The 23,699-nt window shown below is 42.8% G+C and overlaps 1 protein-coding gene across 3 annotated transcripts in view; it reads right to left on the bottom strand.

The window, feature by feature from the left end:
• Window positions 1-7,488: 7,488 nt before the first annotated feature.
• RNF168 (ring finger protein 168) overlaps window positions 7,489-23,699 on the bottom strand; it is a 31,841-nt gene continuing 15,630 nt past the window's right edge. For 2 of the 3 annotated variants that reach the window (XM_032806050.2, XM_032806057.2), the window contains exons 3-8: window positions 22,543-22,886; window positions 15,783-15,859; window positions 13,809-13,985; window positions 11,687-11,811; window positions 10,396-10,483; window positions 7,489-9,678 (exon numbers count right to left, since the gene is read on the bottom strand). In XM_032806050.2, the coding sequence (XP_032661941.1) occupies window positions 8,593-9,678; window positions 10,396-10,483; window positions 11,687-11,811; window positions 13,809-13,985; window positions 15,783-15,859; window positions 22,543-22,843 (1,854 nt within the window). In that variant the 5' untranslated portion in view covers window positions 22,844-22,886 and the 3' untranslated portion in view covers window positions 7,489-8,592. The remainder of the gene's footprint in view (window positions 9,679-10,395; window positions 10,484-11,686; window positions 11,812-13,808; window positions 13,986-15,782; window positions 15,860-22,542; window positions 22,887-23,699) is intronic. The other variant, XM_075068633.1, reaches the window with a different exon arrangement.

Here is a 23,699-nt window from a genome sequence, read left to right as displayed (position 1 = left end):
TTGGGCAGTCAGGGAACAGGGGGGTTGGATAGGCAGCGGGGGTCCCAGGATGGGGCGGCCAGGGACTAGGAGCACAGGGCAGTGGACAGGTTGGATGTTCTGAGAGGGGCAGTCGGGGGTAGGAAATGGGAGGAGGCAGATAGAGGACGGGGGCCAGGCTCTTTGGGGAGGCACAGTCTTCCCTAACTGGCCCTCCGTACAGTTGTGCAACTTCGATGTGGCCCTTGGGCCAAAAAGTTTGCCTGCACCAGTCTAGATAATACTTAGTCTTGCCTTGAGTGCAGGGGACTGGACTAGATGACCTCTCAAGGTCCCTTTCAGTTCTATGATTCTATGTTGTGAAGGCATAAAGTATAACTGGGTTCAAAAAAAGAATTAGATAACGTTAATGGAGGATAGGTCCATCAATGGCTATTAGCCAAGATGGTCAGGGGTGCAACCAGATACACTGAGTGTCTCTAAACCTTTGATTGACAGAAGCTGGGAGTGGATGACAATGGATGGATCACCTGATAGCTGCTGTGTTCTGTTCATTCCCTCTGAAACATGTGACATCAGCCATAATACTTAGTCCTACCTTGAATGCAGGGGACTGGACTAGATGACCTCTCGAGGTCCCTTCCAATTCTATGATAGTTGGAAGACAGCAGATTAGGCTTTATGAACCATTGGTCTGGCCCAGTACGGCCATTCTTATGTTGGTTACTCTCAAAACAGTTCACACCTCAGACCAGTTGCTCAAGGCTGCCTACAGACTCAGGCACACAGCATTACATACAGGATGTCCAGGTCATGGTTTGAAGTGTTTAAAATATTTTTTTAAACAACCATGAAATCTAAACCCATTATTAAGTTAAGCACTGGAATAAATTGCCTAGGGAGGTTGTGGAATCTCCATCATTGGAGATTTTTAAGAGCAGGTTAGACAAACACTTATCAGGAATGGTCTAGATAATCCTTAGTCCTGCCATGAGTGCAGGGGACTGGACTAAATGACCTCCTGAGGTCCCTTCCAGTCCTATGAGTCTATGATTTTTTTTTAAAATTAAACTTGAGATTCTATAATTAATCCGGTGATGAATCATAGAATATCAGGGTTGGAAGGGACCTCAGAAAATCATTTAGTCCAAACCCCTGCTCGAAGCAGGGCCAGTCCCCAACTAAATCATCCCAGCCAGGGCTTTATCAAGCCTAACCGTAAAAACTTCTAAAGGAGGAGATTCCACCACCTCCCTAGTAACCCATTCCAGTGCTTCACCACCCTCCTACTGAAAAAGTTTTTCCTAATCTCCAATCTAAACCTCTCCCATTGCAACTTGAGACCATTACTCCTTGTTCTGTCATCTGCTACCACTGAGAACAATCTAGATCCATCCTCTTTGGAACCCCCTTTCAGGTAGTTGAAAGCAGCTATCAAATTCCCCGTCATTCTTCTCTTCGGCAGACTAAACAATCCCAGCTCCCTTGGCCTCTCCTTATAAATCATGTGCTTCAGACCCCTAATCATTTTCAAAAAGAACAGAAGTACTTGTGGCACCTTAGAGACTAACAAATTTATTTGAGCATAAGCTTTCGTGGGCCACTTCTTTGGATGCATGGAATGGAACATGTATTGAGGAGATATATATACACATACAGAGAGCATGAATAGGTGGGAGTTGTGAGAGGCCAATTAAGTAAGGAAAAAACACTTTTGAAGTGATAATCAAGATAGCCCAGTACAGACAGTTTGATAAGAAGTGTCAGAATACTTACAAGGAGAGATAGATTCAATGTTTGTAATGGCTCAGCCATTCCCAGTCCCTATTTAAACCTAAGTTGATTGTATCAAGTTTGTATATCAATTCCAGCTCAGCAGTTTCTCGTTGGAGTCTGTTTTTGAAGCTTTTCTGTTGCAAAATTGCCACCCCGCGCAGTCTGTATTTTAGATGACGCCTTCGCTGGACTCTTTACCAATTTATCCAAATACCTTCTTGTAGTGTGAGGCGCCCAAAACTGAACACAGTACTCCAATGATGCGCTCCTACCAATGTAGAACGAGGAATATATCCTTCCCCGATCTGGCTGGCAATGTCCCTACTTATTTACAGTCCAGAATACCATTAGCTCTCTTGGCAACTTAGGCATACTTGACTCATATCTCAGGCTTCTCATCCACGTGTCGACCCTAGGTCTTTCTCTGGCAGAACTGCTCCTAGCTCATCTCAGTCCTAGTCTGAGCCGGTGATGATTCTTCCATCTAAGACTACAGAGTCAGGGACTCTGCACTTGTCTTTGTGTTGAACCTATAGATTCGCCGATTCCAGAATTTGTGCACTAAAAGGTCCTCTATTGTAGTCCCATATCTCCTACATCCAGCATACTACCAGCTCCTCTCATCCACTCTGCAAAACTTAGCTGGAGGGTGCAGTCCATGCCATCCATCCTCTAGAAAGATCGAAGAAGACTCCGAACAACAACTGGCCCAGACCAACCTTGGGCATCCGATTAACAGGCTGCAACTAGACATGAGGCCATTGAACTACCCGGAGCCTGATGATCTAGCCAAGCTTTCTATCCACCTTATAGTCCATTCTCGCCAAGCCCAATACTTAACTTGCAGCAAGAATACGTGGGAGACGTAATCAATAAGCTTCAGACTAAAATTCAGAATACAACACATCCACGGCTTTCCCTCATCCACAGGGCAGTTATCTCATTATAGAAGGCAATTAGGTTATTCAGGCATGACTTGCCCTTGGTGAATCCATGCTGACGGTTCTGATCATTTCCTCTCCTCTAAGTGCTTCAAAATTGATTCTTGGACCTGCTCCAGATATTTTACCAGGGACTGAGTTGAGGCTCACTGGCGCTAGTTGCCAATCTCCCTCCTCAACCCTTTTTTTAAAGATGGGCACACAATGAGCCTTTTCCACATCTGGGACCCCCATCCAATCACCATGAGTTTCAAAGATAATGCCAACTGGCTCTGGCAAACACAATCCACCAACTCCTTTAGCACTCTCAGATGCTGCCAGCACTGGCGCCATGACTGGGCTTGTCCAGCTTTCTCAAATAGTCCTGAATCATTCTTTCTCCACAGAGGGGTGGTACCCACTTCCCCATGCCGTACTGCCCAGTGCAGTATCTGGAGCTGACCTTGTTCCGGAAGACAGACAAAAAAGCATTGAGTCCATTAGCTTTTTCCACAGTCTCCATCACTCCAATTGCCTCCCTCACTCAGTATAAGGGCCCACACTATTCCTTGACCTTCTTCCATTGATAACATACTGAAGAAACCCTTCTGTACTTGTAACATGTTTGGTAGCTGCAACTCAAGTGTGATTTGGCCTTACTGATTTCACTCCTGCACGCACTGAGCAATATTTTATACTCTCCTCCGATCATTTGTCCAATCTTCCACTTCTTGTAACATTTTTTTGTGTTTAAGATCACTAGGATGCACTGTTAAGCCAAGCTGTCACCTGCCATATTTACTATTCTTTTCCACATTGGAAGTTATTCCGGCAACCTCAATAAAGGATTCTTTAAATAGAAGTCAGGAGAGCTGGCTGTTCTCCCTCTGTTATTCTCCCAGAGGCATGCCGCATCATTCCTGGACGGAGTCAAAGTCTGCTTTTCTGAAGTCCAGGCTGTATCTCTGCTGCTCTCCTTTCTTCCTCGTGTCAGGATCCTGAATCGACATCTCACTGCGCACTGCTCGTACCGGTTCCATCACACTTTTGCGCTTCCCCTACAATTCTTCCCTGGTTATGACAAGCAGCTCAAAGACCTGGCCCAAGTGTCCTTCCACACCACCAGGAAATTGTGCCCTATACTTAAAAAGTTCCTGGATTGTCTGTGCACCACTGTATTGCTCTCCCAGCAGATATTGGGGTGATTGAAGTCTCCCATGAGAACCAGGGCCTGTGATCTAGTAACTTCTGTTAGTTGCTGGAAGAAAGTCTCATCCACCCCATCCCTCTGGTCTGGTGGTCTATAGCAGACTCCTACCACAACATCACCATTGTTGCTCACACTTCTAAACTTAATCCAGAGACACTCAGGTTTTTCTGCAGTTTCATACCAGAGCTCTGAGCAGCCATACTGCTCTTACATACAATGCAACTCCTCCATCTTTTCTGCCCTGCCTGTCCTTTCTAAACAATTTATATCCATCCATGACAGTACTCCAGTCATGTGATTTATCCCACCACGTCTCTATTATTCCAATCACATCGTAATTCCTTGACTGTGCCAGGACTTCTAGTTCTCCCTGCTTGTTTCCCAGGATTCTTGAATTTGTGTATAGGCACTTAAGATAACTTGCTGATCATCCCTCTTTCTCAGTATGAGGCAGGAGTCCTCCCCTCTTGTGCTCTCCTGCTCATGCTTCCTCCCAGCATCCCGCTTCCCCACTTACTTCAGGGCTTTGGTTTCCTTCCCCGGTGAACCTAGTTTAAAGATCTCCTCACTAGGTTAGCCAGCCTGCCTGCGAAGATGCTCTTCTCTCTCTTCATTAGATGGGGCCTGTCTCTGCCTAGCACTCCTTCTTGGAACACCATCCCACGGTCAAAGAATCCAAAGCCTTCTCTCCAACACCACCTGCATAGCCATTCGTTGACATCCACGATTCAATGGTCTCTACCCAGGCCTTTTCCTTCCACAGGGACGATGGACGAGACCACCACTTGCGCCTCAAACTCCTTTATTTTTCTTCCTAGAGCCATGTAGTCTGCAGGTCATTCTTGGCAGTATCATTGGTGCCCACGTGGAGAAGCAGGAAGGGGTAATGATCCAAGGGCTTGATGCGTCTTGGCAGTCTCTCTGTCACATCGTGAATCCTAGCTCCTAGCAAGGAGCACACTTCTCAGTTTTCCTGGTCAGGATGGCAGATAGATGACTTAGGAGGGAGTACCCGACCACCACCACCTGCCTCCTTCTCTTGGAAGCAGTGGTTGTGGGACCCCCATCCTTAGGACATTGCATCTCATGCCTTCCAATCGGTGGAGTCTTCTTTTGCTCCCTTCCCTCAGAGGTATCATCTAGTCCACTATCTGCATTAGTACCTGTGGAGAGAACATGAAAATGGTTGCTCACCTGTATCTGCATTGCTGGCACATGGATGCTCCTTTTTCTTCTTCTGGAGGTCACATGCTGCCAAATTTCTTCACCGTCCTTGTGTCCCTGCTGCGCAGCCTGCGCTGATTCAGGATTCCAGGAACTAGGGCTTTAGGCAGGTACCTAGTGTGCTATGCTTCAGTGCAGATCTTGGAGGCCCCAGGCACACTAAAGGCCTCAAGCATACACCTGCCTCACCACATGTATCAATGGTGAGACTTGGGCTTTAGGGGGATATGCTCAGGACTTCCACACCTCAGCAGGCCTACACATTATAGTCAGGGCTACAAGGCACAGGCATTATGAATGCACTGTGTGCTGTAGGTGGCATAGGTGCTGAGAGGTACTGAGTTGGGAAGTGTTATGGGGCAGCAAGTGGTGCAGATGTTGTGGGTGAGGCAGGAGGTACCTGTGTGTGGGCCAAGCGATGCCATGAGTCAGAAGGAACTGAAACAAAACACTGCAGAAGGTATTAAGGCATACGTAGTTGGCCTTCAAATGGAGCTGAACTACCAGTGCTTCAAAGATATTTTAGAAGCTAGAGAAATTACGGCTGGTTCATGCTAGGGAGAGCAAGAATCCAGTCAACATTTTGTTTTTAGAGAAACATTTTAATGTAGGAAAGAGTTAACAGCTTTGGGCAAAGGTAAGATTAGTAAGAGTAAATACATATCTAATAGGTATAAAAATTGAAAGGAAAAATTAAGGGCTGGACTGGGATAGAATATAAATTAGGGTATTTGATAAAGAAAAATATAGTGAGTGAAAGCTTCTGCACAACGGTTGAGAAAGCAATAACCTGGGCAAAGTGGAGAAAGGTTTTGTTTTGGGTCTGGTGTTTTTTTGTTTTTAAATGTATCATCTCACTTATTGTCTTTGTTAGACTGAAAAGCTCTTCTGGGAAAGTACCATTTATTCATGTAATGCTCATACCATGCTGCTATTATTGTCATAAACATCAGAAGACAAAAAGTCATGCACAGGTTTTTGGCTTGTCCCACTGCTTATGCTTTCCAAAAATTATTTTAAAATGCTGTTTACACCGGGGGTTGTTTTTCAACCAGGGGTCCGGGGCCCCCTGGGGGGGGGGGTGCTGTGATCAGGTTTCAGGGGACCACCAGGCAGGGCCAGTGTTAGATTTGCTGGGACCCAGGGCAGAAAGCAGAAGTCCTACTATGTAAGGCTGAAGCCCAGAGCCCCCAGACCTGCCACCTGGGGCTGAAGCGTGAGCAACTTAATTTTGTGGGGGGACTCCTGCGGTATGGGGCCCCAGGGAACTGCCCTGGTTGCTACCCCCTAATGCTGGTCCTGGCTTTTATATGCAGAAAAACAGTTGTGGCACTGGCAGGCCATGGAGTTTTTGTAGCATGTTGGGGGTGCCTCAGAAAGAAGGCTGAGAACCCCTGGTTTACACCCAAAATTTAAACACAAGTATTTTTAGTCTTCTCTAGGGAAAAAATGGCCAAATAATTAATTCAAGTTATATAGTGATGAAAGCCATTTTAATTGATAGGGATAAATATTAGGGAGGGAGAGGAATTATTTAAGCTTAGTACCAATGTGGACACAAGAACAAAGGGATATAAACTGGACACTAGGAAGTTTAGAGTTGAAATATAGACGAGGGTTTCTAACCATTAGAGGAGTGAAATTCTGGAACAGACTTTCAAGAGGAGTAGTGGGGGCAAAAGACATATCTGGCTTTAAGACTAAGCTTGATAAGTTTGTGGAGGGGATGATATGATGGGATAGCCTAATTTTGGCAATTAATTTGGCAAATGATCTTTGATTATCAGCAGGTAAGTATGCCTAGTGATCTGTGATGGGATGTTATATGGGGTGGGATCTGAGTTACTACAGAGAATTTTTTCCTAGGTACTGGCTGGTGAGTCTTGCCCACATGCTCAGGGTTTAACTGATCGCCATATCTGGGGTCAGGAAGGAATTTTCCTCCAGGGCAGGCTGGCAGAAGCCCTGGAGGTTTTTCGCCTTCCTCTGCAGCATGGGGCATGGGTCACTTGCTGGAGGATTCTCTGCAGCTTGAGGTCTTCAAACCACAACTTGGGTACTTCAGTAACTCAGACATAGGTTAGGGGTTTGTTACAGGAGTGGGTGAGTGAGATTCTGTGGCCTGCATTGTACAGGAGGTCAGACTAGATGATCATAATGGTCTCTTCTGACCTTAAATTCTATGAGTCTATGATAGAAAGTCAGAAGAAACAGCAGCTGTATTGTGGCTTGGGAACGTCTCGCACTTAAACCATGAAAAGTGCTTGACCTTAAAGACTAAACTCAGAGCCAAAAACACACAGTTTTCAGTTTTTGTTTTGGAATTTTTCATTCTAAGTACACCCAAACTAACTGTTCAAACAATTGTACAGATCAAAATAGGATCCAAACATTTATTGTAATACTCATTTACTAAGAATGTGAATATACACAGAACAGCTTCATCAGTATTACTTTTACATTTAGGTTAACATTCGGCAAATCCAAACGAAACAAAATTGTTGATTTTTGTTTCCTCACAATGCAAACAAATAGTAAATGGAGTTTCAGAGAAGTAACGAGGAGGCAGCAATGTGGGCAAATGAGAACCCTTCATCTATCATTTGTAGCCTGCAATAACTTCTCCTCACAGGCCTGAGGTTTCTCGCATTCTAGACAAACAGCAATTCAGATTAATTATAAAGCTCTGATATTATTTGCTTATTTGAACAAAAATGTTTAACGTGTATCAAAAAAGCAAAGCAGGAGGAAAATGGTTACTGACATAAAGGGATGATATCCTACAAAGATGACAAAAAGAAAGGGTAGTCTTATAACCAGATAAATAAACTAACTCAGAACTGGGAATAAACCTAGTCCTTATTCACACTTGTTGATTCATTCATTATAATTTACTCCAAATTATAGTCTGTTTATCTTGACTTTTCCTCCCCCACTGCACCCTTTCTGGCCTGGTGATTTTGTATATTATATACTTTTAATGAAATTCAACATGTAGAAAAAGAAGTAATGCTAATTTAGCCAATATTTTCTACAGGAATCTAATTACAGAACTGAGAGAGGAAAAAAGTACAATAGACATGGTTAACTGTCATATCTTCACCAGCCAACACAAATCAAGCATGGTGAGGTTTGAGTCCAACCCTTCAACATAATGCACAGCAGCTGTGCTGATGGAAGCCTGTAGTGCTGTAGTCCTGCAGTGAGCAAATAATTAAAGATACAGATTCATTCTATATTTAGTTAACTAGATATTGACTAGAATTAACTAGAACTGATAAGGTCTGGGGGAAAGGAAGGCATTAGAGACTCCTTGGCTCAACAGCACTGTATAATTTTGAGTGCATCCATGCTCTAAAATGATCCTCCTTTAATACAATCAACTTAAAACTAGCTGTTTACAAGAAGCTTTATCTGATACAGGGAAAGATACTGCTTTATTTCCCATCCACCCCACTGTGCCTTCATAGTTCTATTGATCTTTTACTTTGAAACAGACCTCTTAAACATCTGAAGGATTGTCTTTTGCGTATTCTTGGTCAACAGTGATTGGATATCCTTTGAGTCACAGCTGTTGACACAGTTCAACACTTTTCCTCCTCTGACACTGGGCGATTTCATCTGGAGCTTGCTGGGAGGCTGCCAGTTCTCATTGTGGGAGCTTCTTCGTGGTTTCCGATGACTCATTTCAGCTCGGCTCTTGGGAGATGTCAAGTCACTTGCCATCTTATTACTACCTCTCCCAGTTGGAGATTCCTCCAGATATGGAGATGCTTTAGGACGCAGAAGGTACTCATCTGGAGAGCCTTTCTTTCGGTTTAATGTCTTTTGCTCCCTGTTTATCTCTCTCTGAAGTTGCAGAGCCAGGAGCCTGTCTTGCTCCTCTTGCTTACGCCTCTCATAAAGCTGCTTCTCCAAATCTATATGCATTTGCACACTAAGATCATTTACCTTCTCCTCTTGGTCTTCATAAGTTTCTGGAAAAGTTTTCCTCCTTTTATCTATCAAGCATGAATCAACTGCTGATTCAGTTGGAGATTCCTGAGATTTTCTTTTTGGTGTCTCCTTACTGTTCTGTAAGGCATTTTGTTTCTTTCCTTCAACTGAGCAGTTTGCAACCACTTCCATGAGATTATGGGATGCATCTCTGTTCTCTAATTTGCCAGACATCACAGAATCAACTGCTTCCCGAAGAGAAGAGCTAGTTTCTGCACATTTTTCAGAATCAATGTTTTCTGTACATGTAGAGTTATCGTTTTCAAAGGCACTTCTGGCTACCTCTCCACTGGAAGAAGAAAGTCCAGTATCAGGCCTTTCCTGTTTTGTGACATTGCAAAGTGCATTTGTAATTTTATCTACCTGATAGTTTGCTCCTGACAGACCTTCCCACTCAATGGGATGAGACCCCACTACAGGAGAGGTATTTAAATAAGTCAGACATGATTCTAAAAATGAATCCTTAACATTTCTGTCTTGAACAGTGGAGAGAGTTTGTGGAGACAGCGTTGGCATTTCCTCTCTATCCTTCTCTTGCCACATTAAGATGTCATCTTCAGTGCTATTATTTTCCTACAAAAAAGATAAGGCAACACTGAAAACAAACCGATCAAATACAGCTTGGCGAAAAGTTAATATTCCATAAACTTTTACTTCTGTTCAGAAATGTTTATTGTCCTCTGATAAGTTTTTTATATAAATAGAAAATTTGATAAAATAAAAAGCAAGTTTCATTTCTGTTGGCCGCATTAGCTCTGAAAACTAGAGGGTATTAAGTTGGATTCTTTTCTGGCCTGTGCACCAACAGAACTATTAACCAAGTCACTACTGTATAATCCTTGTTGGGGATGATGCACAAATCAAAAAGAATAGAAGCTTGCCTTCCAGATGCCACGTTGAGTTTGCAGTTAGAATATTTTTTTTGGTCAGAAAAGTAAATGTCTCATATATAACGAGAAATTACTCCTGCTTACCAGACCTTAACAGTGAATCTTCTGGCTCCAATACTTGGTATCAGAGGATCAGAACACATATTCAGATCTTGCAATTTTTCACAGAGTAACAAAAATATATTTTGCCTAGTCAGTGATACAGATTGGATGAAATGCTTTCTAAGGCCATTTCTAAAATTCTATTTAAATACAACCTTTACCTTTTTAAGATGCCAGTGTGTTCATTTTTATGGTTATATATGTACTTCCAGTCTATATACCCTCAACAAAAAGAAAAGAACCTGCAGTTACTAATAAATAGTGCCATATATAACTTCAATATGGAGACATGGATTACCATAGAAAAGGAGTTATTCCTGCGTTTCTCTGCTTTTTTAGAGAGCGAAATTGGTACTGAAGCACAAAGCGGCTTTGGAGATAGATACCTTAAGGGGGGGAAAAAAGCACATATTAAGACAAAACTTTAAGCATCAAATTAAAGTTTGAGAGTCCTCCACATTTCTCTGAACCTTCAGATCAGTGTAGGTGAGTGTCCCACTATTATCTTCCACATTCTCCTGGGATGAAATACTCTAACATTCAGTAGCTTTCAGTTACCATAGATAACTAAAAAAAAAAAAAAAAAAAAATGGTATGCCAAAAAAGTAATGCAGTTCACCACTCGAATCTAAAGACTAAATGATAGCTTATTTTACAAATAAAAAATCATTTACCTATAGTCATTTTGAAGGTGATTTATTGCATCAACAAGAAACAAATGTTTAGCATTATACTTTCCAAGCCTCCTTGAAGCCATGAGAAATAGTTCATATTTACTTTAAAAGGCAACAGTGATTATGCAGTGTGGCTACCAGCCACAGCTGGAGGACCATAAAGGATCAAGTTCTCTGATCCTAAGTGGAAGACTGGATGGCATACAAGTCTATAACGACTGAATAACACTCCTCTGAAAAAGTGAACTTAAAAAAGAAAAAACGGTAACAGAAACTGATCTGCCAGGAACAGAACTAAAGTTGAGTAACAAAAGGGCCACAGTGATAAAATTTAAAGAATATATCAACATAGAATAAATTCAGATTAAGTAGGCCAATGAGACTACAACAGGATATCGAGGCAGAGCACAGTGATCTTAAAGTGAGGTTACAGTCGAAAGAGTCAACTATGCAAAGGCAGCCCTTGTTATTCAACAGATCTACCTGAATGTGTCAGACCTGATCTGTTTACTGACATTTTCACTATTTGCATTGCAGTTACAGGAGAACAAGAATGATTCTATTCTTGGCCATACATCAATAGAATTACTAACTGAGCTCCAACTGCAGAATCTCTATTACTATGTCATCTCAGAGGAAAAACACAGCTTGACTTTCAGATTCAAGGTTGAATTTGCTCTCCTGACAATTACAAAATCCATCTTTTAATCTGTTACCTGAGCAAGTCTGATAAGGAAGTAGTTGACAGAATCAACACAGAATGCCAGTGTGCCCTTTTACAGTGGTACTTTTCGAAGTTTAGAGTTTAGCCACACTTAGTTCTTTCCAAACTACAAACCATATTTCTCCTTTCACATGCTGTGTATTTTGTCGAAGTGCACCAACAAATCTTGGACAGAAAGCTGGATTACTTACTTTTGGATGTCTCCAGAGTTGCTTGATTTGTTTTTTGTCTTGGATGAACTAATTGGAGATGGGCCAGATGTGTGACTGTTTGCAAGTAAAGGAGTGCTGAACATGTGTTCATCGGTAGACTTGTTCTTTAATGAGAGGAAACATATAGAAATTAGAAAAAATTGAAAATAAGCGTGCTTCTGTACACAGGATTAGTTATTTGCATGAATTTTTTGGAGCGAACAATAAGTATACATAGGGAACTGCACTCAGCATGCATTAAATTTATCTGGAGGCAATGGTATCAGGAGAAGAGTTTTTCATTAGTATTACCACAAAATGGCAGGTTATATCAAATACAAGTGAGCTATATACATCCCACATCTATATATTTTTCAATGGTTAGGATTCTTCTAAGTTACTCTCTCTCAAACATTGCCATTGCATTTTCCACTCCTAAGCACAGGCTACAGACATTAACCCTCCTCCAAAAAAGCATTTTTTAAATAATGGGAGAAGAGAGGAGCTCCTGGTATTCAAGAAGGTGGTTACTATGGAGGAGATTTTAAATCAACTACTGGTAAACACTCCAAGTGTATTTTAAAAGTGGAAATTTTTATTCTCTCCTCTTTTTTGTTGGATTTTAAAACTTAATGCTCAATAAGTTATTTAAGCACTGAATATTTAATGTTGGGTTCCAATCTAAAATCTGAAGAATTTTTTTTGAAATTCTTCATGTAACCCCCAAGGAGATTACATAGATTCCTGGAGCTCTGTCTGCTGGCCACTCAGGGAGGAGGAGCCAAGGCAAACTCAGAGTCTGCCCGGCAACCAATAGGGAGTGAGAAGTCCCACACAGGGAATTGAGGAGAGAGGAGAAGCCATTTTGAAGAGGCGGGAGCCAGTGAGGGCCAGGGCAGGACTGGCTGTGTGGGGAGCGGGGGAGTCCCAGGCCTGCAAGCAGAGTTTCCTCTGCGAACTGACCTCTAGGGAACTGACTGCAGATCCCTCAGCTGGGTTTTCCTTCCCCACTGGTGATTCCCAATTGGTAGCGTTTGCTGAGAAATTTCCCCAGCCCGGCTGGATTCACCTCCAGCTCCCCTGGTGAGACCAGTCACCACATGGTCAGCGCTGCTAGTCCAGGGAAGCTGCCTGCTGAGTATGTGACTGGAGGCTGGGCTAGGAGGCTACAGTTTGGATGTTAGGGTAGTTGTATAACCTACACCTTGAGCCCTGCGCCCCTTTGTGATGAGGGGAGATTCTGGTACCAACACAGCCTGAATCCTGCCTGAGGAGGATCCCTGACAGCAGACAGCAGCCCCTCTGCAGAGGCTGAGTCGCCCAGCATCATCTTCAAACCTGAAGATCATTCACGGAGTTCGTGAGTGCACTGTCTTTAGTTAGTCAATCAGGGAATTTGTTTTGGGGACCCTCTAGTTCCTGAACTGTGTCCTCAAGCCAGGGAGTGAGGGTTTGAGGATTTTATAACCTACTGCTTATTACACCTGTGGAGGGATTCACCACCTCCTCCCACTTGTGGGTCCTTTGGGCTGTACTGAACCCAGTCAGCCACACTGCTAAACCACTGCAGAGAATTTTATAGGTCATCAAGGGCCCCAGCAAAGTACGTGTACCAACAGGACACTAATTTTACACTTGTTACATCAAGTCACAGGTATTTTAAGTGTGGGCACCGGTGACCCTAAAAATAGTGTTTCACCCTGTTATGTTGATTTGTTGCCTGTTTAATATAATTGTTGTGTTGAATATATTTTTGTGTGTTGTGTAATTTCTTGGAAGTCTCCAACTATCTGGCAAGTAAGTGGGGATTCCTGTGTAGTTCGAATTTTCCGCCCAAGCTGCTCTGGTGACCCTGCCAGGAAGGAGCGAGGGGGGTGGAGGCACTGCCAAATAATTTCATAACAAAAAAGAAAAAAAAAGATTCATCCTGCTGAATGGGTGGCGGGATCCAAAAGAACCCAGACCTGTCCGTCAGAACCTGTAAGCGGATTGCCATTAAAGGAGGTAATCAGGTGGAGAGGGGCACAACATTCATAAGGATTTTTGCATATGCTCTGGAATATATAAAGATCACTCACTCTGAGAAACACACTGCTCTAATGCCCCCTGGAGCCAAACTCACCAGATTGGTACTCAGCTGCCATGCCAGCTCTTCATCTTGTTTAAGCTGTTCCTCCATCTCTCTTTGCCTTTCTTCTGCCAGCCTGTGCACTTCTTCTTCCTCTGCTAACAGCCTTTGAATGTACTCCTCACTTGCTTTGCTCTCCTCTTGTTCATGTGCCCACCTCTCTGCCTTCACCTATAAGAGAAGTTTTTAAAAGATCTCAAAGTTCAAGTGAACCTGCAGACAACACATTATTATACTAGAACCTCTCTATCTTGCACTTCATTAATATGAACGTCCCATAATTCACAAAAAGGCATTCTTCATGTTTCTCAGCAAAAATTTAATAGCAGAGTGCGATGAAACTTCACTGTTAAGACTTCACTAATTTTAGCATATATACAGGATGCAATCTAGGATACTATTAAGTATTAAAGCTTCAGTAATCAAAAGAATCAAGTACACTAATGAGCTACCTTTTGGTTCTTACAAAATTGCATTTGTAAACTTGCTAATTTGCAAGATTCAGTGACTTGCAAAGGGTCTCTCAGTCATTGTGAAAAGGTTACTTATCTGCAGCTAGAATTCTCCAACTACGTGTATCTACAGAAAACCTTGAGAAAAACATGCGCCCTTGATACAACAGACTGGAACCATCCATATTGCAATGACTGCTGAAGCTGTTAATTCTCTCATACAGCTAATCAATTAATGCAGGGATATGGAAGACGGAATAGCACTCATCTCTTTCAATTCCTTTCTAACCCTTTAGAGCACCAAAAAACTCTTAACATAGTAGAGTGGGTGAGTATGGCTCTCTTGATGCAATATACTGAGAACTCCAGTTACGGGTTAAAATCTTTTCTTCCTTTAGGAATTACCTCTCCAGACTCTTTCCTGGGAGATCAGCCAGCAGAAACCACCCCAGTCAGACTAAAGGCACTGTGTTTGTTCTGCATTACTGTGACTACAGACTGGAAAAGCTTGAACTATAGAGTGGAGGTGTAGAAGTGGCCCAGGGAAGAATATTTTAAGGTGCTCTTGAGTGTCTGACCCTGGCAAACCCTCATAGGGCTCTGAGCCGAAGACCGGTGGAGTGGGAGGGCCCAGGCTCCCCTACCACCCTCTAACCGCTAGGCAGCATCTCTTTCAAGTGCCAGCCATTACAATCCTTCTCCATTCTTCCATTAATGCCAGCCTTGACATCCCTATAATCTCCTTCCACACATGCTCTAAGAGGAAGGTTGCACGTGATCACTGGGCTCACTCAACTTCCTTGTTGCCGTAATGAAAAACAACGCAGCCATCAGGAAAAGGTGCTACAAGAGCATTCAGACATTGGTGCAAATTAGAAAAAATCTATAAGCATTATTAGTACCATGTTTAATTCCATTTAGAAGGGTCCTAAAGTTGAGAGTAAAAAAGAAGCAAGTGATCAAATAATTCCTGCACTGAGCCCAACAATTTGTGGTTGAACAAGAATATCTCTTTAGAGAAACATCCAATCTTTATTGAAAGATAAAGATTGAGAATTAGTCACATTCTTTGGTAAACTATTCCAACGGTCACCTACACTAACTTAAAATTGTACACCTTATTTCTTGTTTGAATTTGTATAGCTTTGACTTCCAGACATTTGATATTGTTATGCCCTTGTGTGGTAGATTAAAGAGCCCAGCAGTATCAAATGTCCCCTCCCTGGGTAGCTTCTTGTACATCATGATCAAGTCACCTCCTAACCTTCTCTTTAATACGAAAAACTGAACTCAAGTCTCTCACTGTAAGGTGTGTTACCAAACCTCAATCCATTCTTGTAGCTCTTTCCTCCTCAATTTTCCATTACAGCACTAAACCTACTTTCTATTTTAAAAGAAAGAGGAAAAAGTTATTCTAATTAAATAGTCAAATACTGGAGTCATTCTATACATACAAGATTCAAATAAATCCATACTTAAGGCAGTTACTACTTTAAACAGGATTTTCTAGACTTACCTTGCTAATCTCTGCCTCATATTCCTGTCTCAGTTCCCCAGGCTTGCTTAGCTGATGCAGTGGCTGGGATATACAAACTATTCCACAGAAAAAAAGAAGGTGAGTGTGGGGAAAACAAAATGATCACTTTAAATAGCTCAGATTTTTATAGATTCTTTTCATACCACAGCCCATTACAATTTCATATTATCCTAGTTTAACTTAAACCTAAAACATGCAGAACACAACCATATCCAATACTGCACCTTAGCTTGATTGTGTCCACCTAGTGGGAACATACAGAATGTTCCAATTCGTTGAGAAAGCAAATGCATCTCTCAATCACTTCCAGCTTCCCTCACCCTCTATGAGGAAAATGACCAGGCTTCCTTACACTGTAGGATAGTGCCACAAGAAATGTAAAGATCTTAAAAGCTGACCTTCAAAGGAAAAAAAAAGAAAGTCTGTGCTCTCTTTTGTTCTTTATAGTACACCTCTACCTCGATATAACGTGACTTCAGATATAACGCGGTAAAGCAGTGCTCCAGGGTGGGCTGCGCACTCCGGTGGATCAAAGCAAGTTTGCTATAACGTGGTTTCACCTATAATGTGGTAAGATTTTTTGGCTCCCGAGGACAGCGTTATATCGAGGTAGAGGTGTATATAAAGACAGCCTGAAATGCGTGTTGCTCTGTTGCTTTGAAGCTATTTAACAGGATTCTCACTCTTGGGTGTAAAAATTTTTGACAGAATAGAACTCTCAAAGCTAATGTGTTGCAGGGCTTCACGCTCACATATCAGATGGAACATTCCCATCCTGGACTGGCAGTGATACAGTTCACTGGTGTCCTCAAATGTCAGTTTCTTTTTCAAACAAATGGAAGAAATGTATCAATTCACAGCTATACAAATAAAGCCACTCAAACTCTGATGGCAGTGAATGGAAAGTGAGATTCCTGTAAGAATATTATTTTCAAAGAAGCAAAATTAAGCATGTCTTGATGAAGGATATGATGCCCTGATTACTTGTTTGAAACTTCTGGGATATCAGGATCTGAAGGTTCTCAGAGCACTCAGAACTGTCCTTATTTTGCAAACAATAATGTGCAGGTTTTATCAGTGGAGCAAGTTTATAGCATGTGCCTATAATTTTATTACTGCTTGATCTAGTGTGTATTGTTACCTTTTTTTTTTTTTTTTTAATTAAATGGGACATTTCTTGAGCTACTTACTATCCAAAAGTAAGAGTCCTGTAATTTCCTTTTTTAAAGATACCATTATTATTATTATTATTTAAAGCTACCACTCTTGATTAAGTAACTTAAGAGATGTTCCATGTAATAAAAAATTCTCAGTAGATCAAACAGTGATAACATTATAGACTCCTGCTCAAACAAACCAATTTGATCTTTTTAAATAAAGAAAGAGAAACCAGGCCCTTTCAACCGTGTAAGGTAAATACAAATGTTTCAAGGATACTCTACCACAGGGGTAGGCAACCTATGGCATGTGTGCCAAAGGCGGCACACGAGCTGATTTTCAGTGGCACTCACGTTGCCTGGGTCCTGGCCGCCAGTCCTAGGGGCTCTGCATTTTAATTTAATTTTAAATGAAGCTTCTTAAACATTTTAAAAACCTTATTTACTTTACATACAACAATAGTTTAGTTATATATTATAGACTTATAGAAAGAGACCTTCTAAAAACATTACTATATTACTGGCATGCAAAACCTTAAATTAGAGTGAATAAATGAAGACTTGGCACACTGCTTCTGAAAGGTTGCCGACCCCTGCTCTACTATCACAACATATTTTCAAATTTGAATCTTTCTACACTAATACTTTTATTCGCAAAACTTTTGTCAGGCAAGAGTGTGAAAAAAAGAAAAAAACACACACAACACTCCTGACCAACATAAGTGTCAGTGTGAACAGAGCTATGTCAGTGAGAGAGCATCTCCTGCTGACAGCTACCGCCGCTTGTTTGGGATGGTTTAATTATGCCAGCATACAGCAGCTACACAGGAGACCTTACTACTGTGTTGCTATAAGATCTATAGTGTAGACACGGCCTTTGGCTCAGCTAGAGAAAAGAGACAGAGTGGGATATGACAATATCAAAATTACAAACTATATGTTGTAATAGAATCCTGCTGTACTGCATTCCAGACAGCTGCCCTAATTTGGGAAAGGTGTATAATATCTTGTTGAAAGACCATCACTAAGAGCAATCTGGGGCCACTGACTCAGAATAAACACTATGGAACAATGGTCTCTGCACAAAGGGAGGGGCCCAAACATGAGAGTCAGATCTGGAGTTTCTGAATTTGAGCACATGGCACAGAGACAGAGGCCTTATTGAAGAGCTGGGTTCTGCTCCGTACAAGGGGCTGACAACACATAAGGAGGACTTACAGGAGAAGTGGCAGGAGGGACTCTGCCCAGCCTGAAATGCTGATGAACCATGGATTCACAAGAAGGGGTAAACTCAGACTAGGGGCAAGTGCATCTCATTACTTTTGTTATTTTCAAAGATATGTAATGCTCAAGTGTTTTAAGACTAAAAGTTACTGTGGCTAAGAAATTCCTTTGCTAAGCTTGTTTCCTGTCATGTTGTCTTTGAAGGAGTGAAACTGGAAGCTCAGAATACCCACAGTCACGGACTGTGTGTAAACAACTGGGGGCACAAGCAGTGCTTGATTACAGGAGGGCTTTGGGGAGGGCAGTCCCCCTTACTACCTTTTGAGGCTATCCCACTTCTGATTTATTCAAAGGCAGCAGGGCAGCTGTGTTTTGCCCCCTGACTTCTCCCTGAGTGGCCTGTAGCAGGGCTAGGAATGGCAGGGAGAGCAACAGCAGCAGGTGCTGCTACCTATGGCAGGAAGAGGGCATTGCAAGGAGAGGAGACAGTCTGCAGAGAGAATGCTGCTGGGAGAATGGGCCCCAGCACTGGCACTCATGGGAACACCGTGAATGTCCCCCGACCGCAGCTGGTCCCACTTGCCCAGGCTCAGCGCTTCACTGGCAGATCCCAGGCTCTGATGCCCTGCTCTGCAGAAGCCCTTTCACCCTGCTAGGAAGCACAAGGCACTGCCCAGTGTCCTGGACAGCTACTTGGAAGAGATTGGCTCAAGCCTGCTGGGTCCTGTCTTGACCACTCTTCCTCTGGCAACAGGCTGGGGGGGAAAGATGGGAAAGAGAGTTGGGGGACTGGGTGAGCCCAGGGGGAGAGGGGACCATCCCCTTCTAGGAGCTCTAAATTGGGGAGAGGGCCCGTGGGATGGGAGGGGAGTCACAGTGGAAGAAGGGACAGAGATGGGAGACAGAGCCAAGAGTGGAATAAGAAAGCTAGGGGGTGTTGGCTGGGACAATTTAGTTGGTGGTGGGCCTGCTTTGAGCAGGGGGTTGGACTACATGACCTTCTGAGGTCTCTTCCAATTCTGATATTCTATGATTCTATGAAAAAGGTGGGAGGATGCAGGTTAAAGGCGGGGCAAAAGGCAGATGGGGGTATAATGGTCAGTGGCAGGTAGAAGAGATGCTGTGATGGGTGCAGAAGGGAGTTATTAGTGGGGGTGGGGATCGGGCAGATGCAGGTGGGTAACAGAGGAGATGGGGAGTTAGGGGTAGGACAGGAGGGGGAATTAGGATTAGGGGAGGCAGGTGCAGAAGTTAGAGGGTAGTTAGGGTAGGGAAGAGGCAGTTAGAAAGGGGAGGAGGCAGGGCAGAAGGCGGGTGCTAAAGGCAGAGGGGAGAAGACAGTTTTGCTGCAGCAGTAGTTTAGGTAAGACAATATGCCTATAGGCCTTTTCTTATTTTAACATTTTCACTCTGTTTACTTTGTTCCTTTGGATAAACATTCTGTTTTGAAGAAGCTGATTTGAATCGCTCCATTTACCTATTTGTCACTAGTCTTGAAGAGAAGTCTTTAGCAGCAGTGAAAACCTAGATGACCCTGCTAGAGCAGCATAGTTCGTAAACAGGGATGCTCTGACCTGGAGACCTGGTTTAACAATGGAATGACTTGCATGCAAGATTCCAGCCTAAGAGCAAGCCTCTCACTTGGAAGGGTTGCCCATGGAAACTCAGTGAGGGGGGCCAAAGGTACAGTTCACCCTGAACTATGACAAGTATCCCATACCCTAAGCTGAAACAAATTTGTTTCATATATCTCTGATTCAGAGATCACTTACATAAGGCTACCAGATTAGGATATATATCTGCAGATCCTCTTGTGGCAAAAAACCCTTTGATATCAGAGTATGACAACCAGAAAATTCCACAGGGTTCTCTCCAGAGAGTTGTGATAGTCATGATGTTTTCACATGAATAAAAAAATCTGTATAAAACAGTCACACATAGCCAGGAAACCCAATTTAATACCAAGAGACAATTGGTGTTCCTATTGCAGGCTTTACTTGGGGCCAGCAGGCCTAGTGGGTAGGCTGCAGTTCAACAGTTTTGGGATTCCCTTGTCAGGCAGTCTGAGGGCCTGGTTGTCAAGTTACAGTCCATCATCCCCCTGTGCTTCCTGGGTTCTCTCAGTCAGCCAGTAGAGGAGGGAAGGGGTACCAAGGCCCTCCCTTTCCAGTGGAAAAGTGGTGAGGAGGGAGTCTCAGACCCTCTTAGTTAATACACTAGACCAGCATCCACTGAGCCACTTCCTACATCTCCTGTTCTCTCTTTGGCACGGATGCAATCACCACACACTGCTTCCCTCTCAAAGGGTTGTTCTCACAGTCTCAACAATTCAGATAATCTCCTACTTTGAGCAGAGGATTGGACTAGATGACCTCCTGAGGTCTCTTCCAACCCTAATCTTCTGGGGCTTCCCAGTTCACTGTCAGTGTCCAGTTGTTTCCTCTTCTTGGAGTGAGAGAGAAGGAAGTGAGGCCCCTGCCCTCTTAGTCAGCTCTTACTCCAGTCCAGACCTTTCCCCTGTAGATCGCTTTGTGTCAGAAGCTACAGGACCTTACCCCTGGGGGAATTCTGCGCCACTGCGCAAGCAGAGTTTTGCAGAAATTAATGTTGTGTGTCCAGAATTTCCTTTCACCCGCAAAAATCGTCTGCAGTGCAGCTGGCTGCCACTGGGGTCCACTGGACCTGGCAGAGCCCAGCTTGCACACAGAAGATACTGCCCATCACAATCCCCTGAGCAACAAGTCTGTCTGCTGATATTTAAATACAGAAGAGCAAAGATACTGAAATAATTCATTGAAAATCCTGAGGAAACCTCAGGAGTAAATAAAATCAACTGATGTCACTGAAAGCGTGCAGCCCTCCAAAACTATTTGGTTGGAACTTCTAAAGTGAATATGAAGTTGGAGGGTTAAGATCCAAGGCTGAGAATCCTGATGGTGTCTAAAGAATTTTTTTCATCTTGTTTTACCTTAGAAATATCAGGAATGTCAAGTTTGGTCTTCCCTGGTTTGACTAAAGAATTCATCATGGTTCTCCAACACATATTGATTATAATAGAAAGGATTGGTGTGGACGGAGGAGAGTTAAATCATTGATATTAACCTTTTCTCCTAAATATTTTACTTAATTAGGCGTCAAAACAACTAAGTTTTAAACAGTCTAAGGGCAAGTCTGCACTTAAAATGCTGCAACAGTGCAGCTGTGCTCCTGTAGTGCTAAAGTGAAGATGCTCCTACACTGACAAGAGAGCTCCCCAAGGGGAGGTAGCTATGTTGACCGGAGAAGCTCTCATCTACATGGGGGTTGAGTTCGATATACCTAAGTTGCTCAGGGGCCATGGATTTTTCACACCCCTGAGCGACATAGTTATTCCGCTATAGGTCTGTAGTGTAGACCTGGCCTAAATAAAAATCACTAACTCTCAGTTAACCATTTTTCACTTCCTTGTGATTGTGAGGTCAATCCTAGTAGTTGTCAGAACCCTGGGCTCGAACTGATACACACTGTTTTTGGGAAGCAGTCTAGGCCATCATGCTACACTGACACATTAGATTACATGGGAATTCACAGACTTGGTGGGCCAGCTTCCAGGGTTCCAAGACCTGCTTCCTGACTGGCCACAGGATCTTGACCCTGATTGGTTGGTGACTATATATAAACTTACTGCTTCCCTTTTGGCCTTGTCTGAGCAAGAAGCCATTGCCTGCTAGTTGCTACTCAGACCCCTCTGATCTTGCCTTGCCCCACCTGACCTCATCTGGCTGTCTCACCCTGACCCCAGCACCCTCCTCACTATACCTTCCCATTGGATTAGATCTTCCAGTAATCCCTTGTGTTAACTCTGACCACCACTTGGGACTGCCCATTGACCTGTCCAACTCCCCGCCATGACAGTAGTCTATTCAGCAGTCTCCCAGGCTGTGCCAGTCTAAGAAGACTGGAACCTGGGGCAGTAAAATGTAGACAGGACTTCGGTATTTTTAACTATGTCATTCACAATACACTGGTGATCAAATAAAAAGACCTAACTGTCACTTACAGCTTCCTCTATTACCATTACTGGTAATTTTCCTTGCATAGACAAGAGGCCCATTTTTTGTGTAAAACACAAAACAGAAAAACAAATGTGCACTTTTGAAAAAACAAACATACATGTAGCTTGCCTTCTTTATATTACATAAAAAAGGGCACAAGCACATTTATTTCCTTTGCAAATTACCTTTAATTTCCCAGATGATTCAATAATTTAGCTGCGCCAGCAATTACTTTATGATCTCACTTCATGACATCCAAGCTCACTAAAACCAATTACTTTCCTGCGGCACAAACAGATACAAGACAAATGACTTTTTACTTACTGTCCTCTTCCAGATCCTGTCCATTAACTCTGCGCTGGCATTCTTCCGGGTAATTCTTTTGAATCCTTTCCCACAGTTCCCAATTGATAAGAGTATTTTTGCGGGCATTATATCGTGCCCAAGAAGAGACCCACCGGCGGCAAAAAGGACAGTACAGACTTGCCTTCTCTACTGTCAACTGGAAACAAGAGTTACAGAGTGTGTGGTTGCATGGCAGGGTCACTGGCTCCACAAAAATGTCCATGCAGATTTGGCAAAGACAATCAGTCAAGGAAAGAGGAGCCTCAGATTTCTTTGACATTTTGATTCCAAGCAAAAGAAGGAGGTTAATGCAACATCAGTACCTGCAGTCAAAACAAACACCACATTTCTTACTTGGTACTATCAAAAATACAATTTAAAACAGAGTTTAAAATGTTTGCTGAATAATGTAGAAAAAGGCTTGAGCTATCAAAATGTGTGCTTAATCAGCTATTTCTGTTCATCATCGCCAACATTCCAGGTTTGCAGAGTAAACTAGAAATCCTTCTCAATGGCATTTACCATCCTGAAGTGACTAAGACTACATCAGCAATCCATGTTACACAAAATGCTTGGAAACGAACTGCAAAGTTTTGAACAAATCCTGAATGCTCTATTATAAAATTCCAAAATAGTGGGGAAAAAAAAGTGTATGCAGGGCTTGAAATTTTACATGCATCCACTAGCTGGGATGAAAAATACCTTTCCCAACACATCCCTTTTCCCCTACAAAGATATGCCCCTTGCAACACCACTTGTGAGATAGGGAGTATGCTTAAGACGCAGGCGAGAAGCCAAGCCCATTGGCCCTATTTCCCCAGCCGTTAGTTCAAGGACAGGGAAGGTATTGGGATTTCTACCAGAGTGATTCCTTAAATTAAATGGCAGATGAAATTCAATGTTGATAAATGCAAAAGTAAGGCATAGTGGAAAACAATCCCAACTACATATACAAAATGACGGGATCTAAATTAGCTATTACTAGGGCCCAATCAAATTTATAGCTGAGAAAAATGATTAACGGACTGTGAAATATGATCTCCCCTGTGAAATATGGACCCTAGCCAGCAGCTCCTATCTTGCACAGGGCTTCAGATGCTAGTCCCCACCAGGGATTGAAACAACTTCTTCCCCTG

This window comes from Chelonoidis abingdonii, chromosome 8 (genome assembly GCF_003597395.2).
Source record: "Chelonoidis abingdonii isolate Lonesome George chromosome 8, CheloAbing_2.0, whole genome shotgun sequence".
Classification (NCBI taxonomy): domain Eukaryota; kingdom Metazoa; phylum Chordata; order Testudines; family Testudinidae; genus Chelonoidis; species Chelonoidis abingdonii.
This window is presented reverse-complemented; position numbering and strand designations above follow the sequence as displayed.